This window comes from Trichosurus vulpecula, chromosome 5 (genome assembly GCF_011100635.1).
Source record: "Trichosurus vulpecula isolate mTriVul1 chromosome 5, mTriVul1.pri, whole genome shotgun sequence".
Lineage (NCBI taxonomy): Eukaryota > Metazoa > Chordata > Mammalia > Diprotodontia > Phalangeridae > Trichosurus > Trichosurus vulpecula.
In genome coordinates, this window is record NC_050577.1 from 270,355,293 (window position 1) to 270,366,418 (window position 11,126).

At 42.5% G+C, this 11,126-nt stretch overlaps 1 protein-coding gene across 4 annotated transcripts in view; it reads left to right on the top strand.

The window, feature by feature from the left end:
* Positions 1-10,770, top strand: part of CBX5 (chromobox 5) — a 40,500-nt gene extending 29,730 nt beyond the window's left edge. For all 4 annotated transcript variants that reach the window (XM_036762080.1, XM_036762083.1, XM_036762081.1 and 1 more), the window contains exon 5: positions 1,199-10,770. In XM_036762080.1, coding sequence (XP_036617975.1) covers positions 1,199-1,349 — 151 coding nt within the window. In that variant the 3' untranslated portion in view covers positions 1,350-10,770. The remainder of the gene's footprint in view (positions 1-1,198) is intronic.
* Positions 10,771-11,126: the final 356 nt, after the last annotated feature.

Here is an 11,126-nt window from a genome sequence, read left to right on the forward strand (position 1 = left end):
ATACGTCCCTTATGGGATGCTGCCTTCTCTCTGATTCCAAGTCCTCTGGGCTCAAGATGAAGTCTGGTCTCTAAACATTGGAGGGCTCCAGCTTGAGTACCACGAAGGAAGCTAATTACCTTAAAAGTGGTTTAATCAGTAGGCTTAATATTTTATCTGATGGAAGAGCTGGTAGTAAATTACCAAGAGGCCTGTGTTTGAAGAGCTGCTGTAGTCCATGGAGAGGAACTGGTAGAGACTGTCCCTTCTTATTCAACCACATCTATTCCCTGTGGTTTTTAAGTCAAATTAACTAGTTTTTCTACTCAAAAGTCCAGACTTAAAATCCCTGCCCTAAGTAGGCGTTCCTTCTGCACAAATGTCTACGTTCTCCCTGACCTCTTTCCTGGAAAGTATGTCATTTGCTGGCCTTCCAGCTGACACTCATGATTACAGTGCAAGGCAAATATTAAGGCACTGCAGCTAGCTCTTGGTTATCCATGGCAGTGGGAGAAGGGTTGTCCGGGATGTAGGGGAACGAAATTCATGTTTAACCCAAATCTCATTTTAGCTAATTCCAAGAGAGATACTATAAGAATTGCTGAAAAATTGTAATTATTGACCGAATTGTGTTTCTATTTCCTTTTGTTTTGCATGACCCCTTCCTCTGGTAGTGGTAGTAAATAGTTTTAATATGACCATAAGGAGGGTGTGATCCACAAGTAAGTTAATCAACCTTCTAATAACTAGAAGTTGGCCTTGTGTTTAAAAGATCACAACCTATGTGATGGAAAATGATGAATGTTCAGTATGAACTATACAATTTGGAGTTCAGGCCTAATTCTTTGTTTCTAATTATTGGGGCAAGTCTGTTGTGATGAGGTTGTAAGTGCAGTGAGCTTGAAGTTTTCATTTCTCTCATTTGAACAGCCATGAATTTCACTTGCAAACAGCCCTGGGTTTCCTTCCCTCTCCCTGGAGACTAGGTACAATGCAAGACTCATGAAATGTTTGGAATGTATTTTCTTGAATTTCCCACTTTGAAATAGTATTTCAAGTTAATAGGACAAAGGGGTCATATTTTCCTTGCTGAAGCGCATTTTCCTATTCACAAAATGGGGGTTGTCACATCTCATTCTGTGAAGTTGGCTCGCCATTGGCACAGACCTTGTTTGGATCCTTATTCTGTCAGTATCCTCAAGCTTGTTTTTCTTTCTAGGAAAGACACTGATGAAGCTGACCTGGTCCTTGCAAAGGAAGCCAATGTAAAATGCCCACAGATTGTGATAGCATTTTATGAAGAGAGACTGACGTGGCATGCATATCCTGAGGACGCGGAAAACAAAGAGAAAGAAACAGCCAAGAGCTAAAGCAAGGGTGGCTTCTGTCATTTCTCTTTGTATATATAACACATTCACTTCCCCACTGCCTCCTCTTCCCCTTCCAGCCCCACTGCCCCTTCTGTCCTAAACACATCCATAAAAAAAAATGTGCTTATTACTGTGCTACACAGAAGAAATGTTGGTATTGGTTCTCATAACATAAATGATGGTCTGATTCATGATGTGTCTCTAGTGAAGACCAGCCATTTACATACTGTGTGTAATCCACCCCATCTTCCCCTTGCCCTGACTCCTTCCTTCTCTTCTCACCCCCATCCCCACCCCCACCTTTGCCCCAAGATGATGTTTTAACTTTTTAATCATCTTAGAGTCTTGATCTTTTTCAGGATTGGATTTGAGGGTTTTGTTACAATGATGATCATTTTAGTTATTTGCTTTGGTTTCATTCAGTGTGTTGATGACCAACAGGCCTCAGAATTGAGGTGTTGGAATAGGATGGGGAATTTGGGAGATTTTTGCAGGCTGTACTTTGCCTGGTTTTTATAAAGCCACTAGCACCTACCTACCTGCTAGGCTTTCTCCAACCCCCAAGAATACAGTGTGCCCAGTGAGGTTGTGTGGGCCCTGTTCCCCAACCTCCCAACAGAAATACTTAGGGCCCTGAAAAATACAAAAATATTTCTTGAAGTACCTCGGACCCCTAAACTCATGTCTTTTAGCAGGCTTTGTTTGTTTCCGCAAAAAAAAAAAAAGTCCAAAGTGACAGGATTGTTAACAAATTGTTAGCTGTAGTGCATGTGGATGGGGAGGAAACCTAGTTCATTTTTTTTTTTTTTATTAACATGCAGTATATATATTACTCCCTTCCCTTCCTCTTATCTGGACTGTGTATTTATGTAGGTGTGAGTGACTACCTGGTGCTTGTGCCAAGATCCTGGGTGTTTTCTCTCTCTCTCTCTCCCTCTCCCTCTCTCCTTCTCTCCCTCCCTCCCTTTCCGTCCTCCTCCCCCCTTCTCTCCCCATCACTGCCAATTCTTTCTTGTAGCCTCCCAAAGCTTTCTTCTTAACTACCAAAGAGGCTTCAAACCATTCCCCTAGCACTCTTTGTTCTCCTTATGCAGTCCTAGGGAAGCTAGGTCTCTTTTACACCCCATTCTCTCCACACACTATCATCAAAGTGGATAAAGGGGAAGCTCTCAGAGAAGAGCCATTGGCTACAGCACCAGCTATGAAGATGCATCATATTTAAGGTTCCAGATATCCTCACTTTATGATTTTGGCTTCCATTCATATTTTTTATGTGTTTTTCATGGGATTTCCTCACTTGTTTTCTGGAATGTTGCCCTAGTAAGGAACTAGCTGGGCAGAAGGTGGCTAGACATTTGCATCTTGACACAACTTCCTGTTGCCCTTCCCATCAAAATAGGTTCCCCTTTGGTTTCCTGATATAGTGTGGTCCTATCCTGATCCTACCTTTCTCTCCTTCCTCCCAGCCTAAGAAACAGGTTGCTTCTTTTTCTGATTGCGGTTGGGGTTTAGCAGATCAAGTAAAGAAAAGGCAAGAATTTAGGGATCCTAACTACAGTCCTAGTTCCATAGAAATATAAATAAATATTAGAATTAGTCTTAACTCAATAGGGATCCGCTGCCCCTGAGGCTATTTTTGGTTTTGGTTTTTTACACTTAGCTCTCTGGCCAGGAACGTTCTACTGTTGCTAGATTGTTCAGAGTAAAGGGAAATAGATACATTTCTCTAAATCTATAGATTTCAGATCATATGCAAATCATGCATTGATTCATAGTATTTGTGAACTCATTTACCTGGCAGTTCAGCTACTGGTTTGAGTTCTGTGTATTTGTATAAATTATCCCAAACACCATACTGTACCAAATTGTAAAGAAGATAGGTGTTTCTTTCTATAGCAACCAGATAGACAGGAATGATGATGCTTGAGGTGGTCACCGGAAAGTGTTTCTGTTCATAGTGGCGCGATTTGGTGAGAAATCCACAAACTCTGTACCTCCAGTGACCCAAAGGTTTTCATCTCTTCTCTCCCTTTGTTTCCATTGAACAGCAAAGACCTAAAAAATTCAGGCACAAGAACAATTGTGAGTTGATCATATTTGACTTGGGAGGAGGGAAGGAAGAAAGATGATTGAGAAGCAATCAGTAGGTACCTATGGGCATTGATTAACCTACTCCTTAGGAGCAGGAATCTGTAGGCCAAAGCCTCTGAGTAGATGGGCTACCTCTGGGCTTGCTACTGACAACAACAGTTGGGTCAGGTGATCTTCTGAATCTTCTGAATGAAATTGAACAGCTTATAGGAGACCTATAAAAAAGTTCATCAGAATCTGATGTTTTACTTCTGACAAATGATTCTTAGGTCATGCAGTGTTCCTCACTACTTTCATTCCTGCCCCTTTCCTCATTCCTGCTTATTCTCTCCTTCTGTTAGACACCAGTGCTACACTGGATCTTTGCCAGCACTGCTTTAATCCCCCACCCCTAAACCCCTAGCTCTGTGATAACTGGTTTTTCAGGAATGTAGGGAGGCCATAGCCCCAGGCTAGGTGACTGGCTCCAGCCTCCCTTCTCTCTTTTTATAGGACTGCTGTTAGAGCTTCAGTAGCAGATGTCTGCCCACCACCCTAGGATTTCTTTCTTTCTTTTTAAGTAAAGCAGCTGGTGTAGGCTTTCTTGGTCCTTGAGAAAGTATCTTCAAGTAGGAGCATGTTTCCTTGGAATCCTGTGCCCTCAGAGGAGTTAATAGCTGTGGCTTAAATATTTTCATGCCCAGGTCTTAGATGTTAAAAATATTTGTTGGACTCTGGAATTGTCATTCAAAAATCATGATCCTTCCCAATAACTTCTAAATCTCCCAGTCTCCTCCCAAATGGGATTTGGAAGGAGATGAGGCAGTTGATTTAAGCCACAGGATAGGCAGATGGCCCCCGTATTGAGAGCTTAAACTTTCTCAGCAGTAATAGAACCAACTCCCCTGAGTTCAGGAAGAGCAACATAATCCTTTTCCCCCTTCTGTACTGAAATCCAGTCCTGTCTGTCCAAGGAAGCTGCTAGCCTCATGATTGCCCAACACTCAGATTATCTTAAATCAGAGACATTTTTATTCTCTCCTTATACTTTTGTGACAGATATGTTAAAAATTATTAAAAGAGCAGTTTATGAATTTTTAAAAGTACGTTTCATATGAAACTGATTAGTTGTGACTAGATCATCTGAGTTGTGCCTAATCCCTCTGGTCTAGTTTCATGATTCTGTGCAGAGGACCATGAAGGTGGCCCCCTTGATCTAAGTCCATGGTGTGTTCTTAGATTGTCACTAATGACATGTTTCAGGCTTTTAATTGTTTGCTGGTTGATAACTGGGAACCTTTCTTGTGGCTGGCACTTGGTGGCTGGCAGAGTTGAGATGTTGCCGTAGGTCTTTACTGCTTTATGGAGCAGGGATTCCCTGATGTGCATGGCATAACAAGAAGGTTGTGTCTGCCTGGATTTTGTCAACTCTCTTCCAGAGATCAGAGCCTGTTGACATTTGATGCCACATTATCCATCTTTGCAGTTACTATCCCCAGAGCTGAGGTACTATCATCCCTAATAGCCTTTATGTCATCATGAAGGGCACATAGTTGGTATCACTAAGAAGCCATGAAGGAGAGGGTGGATTTTCTTTCTTCTTCTTAATATGTTCAATGATACTAGTTGATTTTGGAGTCAGTGTAAGCCACAAGTCTGCTGTGGTTCTAGAGGTCCAGGCTTGAGTGATGTTCCATCATAGCCAAGGGAGGGGTCCTCAGATGGGACTGCAGCTTGAATCAGCATCAATTTGGTGCTTTGGTGGTTTTCCCCCTCAGGTGGGCTTAGTTGGAAAGCTATGGGTGAATCATGAGAATGTCTGGACATTGTAGGCTGTGTCTTTTAGGTCCACCTCCCCTTTGTGCTTAACTTGCATCTTAAGAAAGACCTGACCTTATTTACTGGTTCTATTCACTCCTCTAATGAAGGCCACCCTGCTGTCATCTCTTCTCAGCAGATCAAATCATAAAGATTTGTGCATGTATAAACACTTGTGTCAAATGCATTAGGAATCTTTGAAGCCTGTTGCTTGTGTGTTTCTTGACCCTAAGAAAATGATGAATTTTAACCACTACAGTTTAGAGTAGCTGTAAGTTAGGTGGTAAGACTAGGTCCCTCCAAAATGTGATAGTTGTTCTTAATTCCCTGTACTTGGGTCTTTATGGAAATCTGTCTGTGGGGGAACATGAATCTATATGTTTATGCCGGGCAGGTGGTGGGTGTCTCTCTAGGTCTAGTAAGGGAGTTAGGACAAGGGGCTTGTTGGGGGGGAGAGGGGTGCAGAGGGGAGTAATTTCCTAATTGTCTGGGGGCTTAATTTTGGGGTTAGAGGAAACAAACTATTTTGCCAACCTTACTAAAGTGTTGTCTAGACTACCTTACAGGTTAGAAGAAGCTTCATAACAGGTCTGCCCTGCCATCACACTGACTGTACTCCCCCACTGCTAGCACAGAGGAGTAGTGTGCTTTGTTCACTTCTCAGATTACAGGTCTTTCCATTTGTAGCACTGCCCTAGATTCCTGGTGGTCTGGACCAAGAGCTGCTGCTGGAGTGCATTTGGTATTTTCCTTTACAGGGAGAGAGACAAAGTTCAGTGGCCTTCCCACTCTTTGTAGAGAAACTCTTCACATTTCTGATTTCGTGTGTTCCTTAAGGTATTTTTGGCCTTATCTCCTCAGGGCCTAACTCATCGGGGTTTTGAGGTGATGAAAAAGTGCCTTATGGACCAGATGGAGTATTCAGGAGTCAGAAGATTCTGGTTTGAACAGCAGTGATAGGAATTGAGTCACTCACCTTCTGTCAGTAGAGTCTACATTTTGAGGGTTTGTTTTTAATTTTCTCCAGACATGGTGATGGATCTGCACTGATCCATTCTCTTGACTAGTCCTTTGTTACCAGTGGTATATATTTCTTTGCAAGATGTTGGCTCTGTGTCAGGGGTTAGCAAGGCCTGTAACCTTGAATAGAGGGACATTAGCTGTCCCAGCCAGGAATTCAGCCTAAGATACTGGCCTTTTTCATAAGTGGTATGTTCTTCTCAATTGTGCTAAGCTGGTCATAGACTAATATCTGGGAGTGATTTATTTGTTCTCTTCTAAAACACAAAGGTAACTCAAGGCTAGATGTTTTCATTCTGGAAGAGAGAACTTAACAGTTCTTGGTGAAATGGGAGTCCTTAACCTTGTCCCTGGCTTAGGGTCTTGACTGAAGGAGTTCCTGATACAGTTGAACCTCCATGACTTAGGGTCATTCAGGGCAGAATTGGATAGATAATGCTTATTTTGTAGAATTTCCTTACAAACAAGGACTTGGTCCCACATTTTTTGTGTGTCCATCATAATACCTAGCATAATGCTTTGTATATGAGCGACGCTCAGTAACTGCCAGATTTCCCCAAACCTCATTGGAGCTGATATCCTTGTTAAAAAAGCATTTATTTTGTTGAATAGTTGAGTGTGTCCCTTTGGTAGATAACTAGAACAACTTCTGTTCTTTGGCAGATCTTTTACCAGAGCTATTTTAAAAATTCCTTTCCTTAATAGAATTTTTAAGAGTGATTAGAAGGCCTGAAAAGAAGGAAAGAGTAAATGGGAACATGGATTAGCCACAAGTAAGCTGCTTTGCTCTGAATGGGTGAAGGTTGCAAAAATATTTCCAGTTTCTTTTCTCTTCAGCTGAATTTCTTGGGTTTTAATCTACCTCATTTTATCAAAATAAGTTTCGTCAGCTTGTGTCATTGCTGCTCTAAATGTCATCAGTGACTGGTTATTCCCTAAGTGGTGGTTTTTGCCTCACCGTGAATGCATGTTCTTTTGCCTTTTTTCTCCCCATCTTTGTTTTCATATTGCTTCAGGCCTTCTCCTGGAGCAGTCTTTTCCATCTAGCCCTTAGTTTGTGGGAGGCAGCACTCCTAGGACCTATCGCCTCTGAGATTAGCAAGGGAAGGAATTTTGAAACAAGGTGTTGAGGAAGGTGAGGGCAATCACTGGAGAAACCTGTGCTCAAAGGCAGCCTACACAGAAAGAGCCATTAATTAAGACGTTTCAAAGTCAACTGATTGTGGTCATTAATGTCACAATAGATCAAAACCTCATTATCACAGGCTCAGTAAGAGCCGTCAGTATTAATCGGAAAATCTAATAGGAAACTATTATCGAGAAATTAGGCCAAATTGAATCCAATGAACTTCCCATCTCGTTATGCTCTGTTTTGGGGTGTGACCCATGGGGTCTGGTGCAAGCCTAAGTAAGTACAGCTCATTCTGTAAGGGGTGTTATCCTCCCCACAGCCTGAAACTAGCCAGCTAGGTCATCCTTGTTTCAAACACCCAACTCAAAATGTCCGTGTCCAGATCTTGCAAGAATTTGTTGGTTGACCTTTCTGGAACTAGTGTTTCCCAAGTAGATCCATTGTTTATAAACCCCAGCTGGATGCTGAGGAATTTAAAGAGACAGAAATTCTCATCCTTTTTTTCAAAGCAGTTAAAGTGTAATTGAATTGCTAGGTTTGAGTTTGACGTGTTAACAGCCTTTTTTGAGGTTGGCCCTGGTGTTCCAAGTTTGAACATTTATTTCTAAAGCAAACCTATGGAAATAAGATTTTTACCATAGATAAGATTTCTTACTTCGACATTTGAAGTTGATCTGAAGAACTAAGAATAGCTGCTCTTTTTACCTTCTTTCTATTGCTAAATGATTGCTTGAGAAGGAAAGAATGAAACAAGATACTGTATCTAGTTGGGGAGAAATGAATTGCCTCATGAACTCATGAGCTGCCTATCACTGATTTAAGTTGAAGTTGTTTGACCACTTGGAATCTTAGTTGTTGTAGACAGGATTCATGTTTTAGGAAGGGGTTGGACCAGATAACCCCCTGTAACAAATTTAGGTCAAAGACCCCGAGTAAATTTAAAAGCAGCTTAAGCCATTTTAAGCTGCATTTGTTTGTATACTATTAATCTTTAGTTGTTTTGAAAATGCCACAGTAATTGAAGGTGAGATGTTACAGAAAGAAAAGTATCTTTTCTCAGAGGAGGTGGGGGCAGAGCAGGACAGACAGTGTTGGCTGCTGCAGTCCTTGCCATGCTCAACTTTGTCCAGAGATCTGACTCACAATGCCAGCCTTCTTTAAGGACCTGGTAGCTCAGAGCAATGCAGAGACCACCACTGTCAAGCTCTTCATACTCCCTCTCAAAAGAAGCATCTTCTCACCCATTGGTTTCTGACTAGCACATGATTTTCTGATCCTGCAGCCTTTCACTGTAGCACCCTGAAGAATCAGTGACTCGATCCTCTTCCCTGCCCCCAATTCTTGGTGCAGGTTTGCCTTGATTTAAGCAGGCCTGATCGTAAATGGTAGATGTTAAAAGCAAATAAATTGGAGTTGAATGGGGGTAGGGCAGTAATTTTTCCCCTTACCAAAGGGTTCTTTAAATGGCAAAAAAAGAAAAAAAAAACCCAACACCTGCTGAGTCTAAAATACTGATTTCCTAAAAAACCATGCACAGCTTTACCAGAGAGTTCTTAGGAGTAAGGACTAATCTGTTGTGCCCGTTAGCTCCTTACCTGTCCGAGGTGCTCGGTAGGTGCTCAATATTTGTTGTTTGAGAACATCTTTTGTGCAAAGGGAGGTATACCTGCACACATCGCTATCATGCAAACCTTCGGAGTCCAAGGCCCACTCTAGGAAGTAGCCTAATCATGTAGGACGTGGCACAGGAGTTGGGTGTGGATGCTAGGTCTGGTGTCTGCTGACCCCCCTCAACTGACTCATAATGGATGACCTTGGGCAAGTCATTTTCTCTCACTGCCTCAGTTCCCCCATCTGCTAAATGGGGGCAATAATACTGACCTACCTCACAGGGGTGTGAGGCATTGCCAATTGCTCAAAAAGTGCTTAGGATCTTTGGGTGGAGGATGCTGGGAGCTGAAGTCTTAAGCCTGGCCCAGGCTTTGGTCCTCATTGAACTGTCTCCAAGAGTGGAATGACTTAGCAACCCAAGCCAATTTTCTGTGTGTCCCATACTCCCCTGTCCCTCCAGTCACCCTTTCATCAAAGCTGCTAATTCAGATGTTGACAGTGTTTTCATAAATGTTGGAGTCGAATAGCCAAGAAATAATTGTGGAATTGTAAGAGGGGGAGGCACTTGCTGTTTTCTTTGTCTTTCCACAGAGAAGGTGGGGGTGTTTCTCTTGTATTTGGATTCTAGTGCCCATGGTCTGAGAAAAGAGGCCCATGCTGCCCCAGGAGCAGAAATGACCCCAGCGGTTTTGATTCCATTCTTTCTTGACTATATCCATACATTTACAACTGATCTGATCTTAGGACAGCAACATCCTTACCACCATCTTTATGGAATCCGTTCCCAAGCTTCCTCCTGGGATCTTGTGTGCCTCCCCTTCCTATTTCCTATGTAAGGGAAGAATGTGTATATTGCCACATTGGAAATAACCATTTTTAGAGTATTGTTACATTTAACACTCCCAAACTAGAGTGTGGATGCTCCCTAATGTTTCATCCAAGCCATTATATTCAGCATCTATTATCTCTCTTCCCCAGGGTTCACAACGTGGACCTGATGTTGTTTTTACTGGTCTGGTTTGGAATGGCTTCTCTGGGCCCCATTTTGTTTTCCCAGACATGGGCTTATGGGCCTTGCTTTTTCTCAGTTTCAGGGGGCTCATCCAGTCCCTGTCACCAACAAGACCCATTTTTTCCTTCCCTTACCCTCATTCCTGGATCTGTAACCCACGAAAAAGCACAAGGTCTTGGCCCCTTGCTGCTGTTACATGTTCCTTTTTGTGTTACACGGACTCTTCTCCTTACTCTTCGCCCAGCATCGGAAATGCCAAGCACAGCTCGTGGGAAGTCTGGACAATGGAGAGTGCTCAGCTGCCACAGGCCAGGAATGAGAACTTCAGTACTGGCACCGTAGCCCCTCCCAGCTATCCCCCCAGACTGGGCGCCAGGTCGGCCCAGGAGGCTGACGCATCTCTCGGCACCAGGCTTCATGGTAGCTTTCTTTACCATCCAAAGCAGATCGGATCACAATTTGGAGCCAGATGTCTGGATGGAAAATGGGAGATTGAATTTTTAATGGACTTTGTTTTGTGGGGGAGTTTGGGGTATGCTTTCTTGGTTTGATTTTGGCCAAGTCTGGCTAATTTTTTTTAAAGGAAAATTGTGTATGTTACACCTTTTAAATGTAAATGTTTAAAAATAGGCATTTATGTGTTTCCACAACTGACATCCAATGCAGACCTCATTCTCTCCCCTTCCACCACCTTCCTCTTTTTCTCCCTCTTTTCATACTCTTGTATTGGTTCTAATAAATGGTTGCTTTTCAAATTGTATCATGAGTAATATTTTAAAGATGTTTTAAAGATATTTTAAAGATATTTTAAAAATGTAGCCTTGCACCCATTGCTCATGTCTCAGTTCCCAGAAAGCCAATAGGTCTTCTAAAAGGGTTCACTGTCTCTTATGGTGGCCACAACCGGAGGAATGCAGAACCTCGATACTGAGTGTCTTCTAAGGTCCAAGGGGGATACTGTGCTATTGGAGAAATGGGGATGAACTTGACAGTCCCTACCCACAAAGATGTGTGGTATAAATAAGATAAATACTAACCGAGTTCAGGGAGAGGTATGAATTCTGATGAGGGAAGAAGGCTTCATGAAGAGCTGGACTCCACTACTGATAACTAG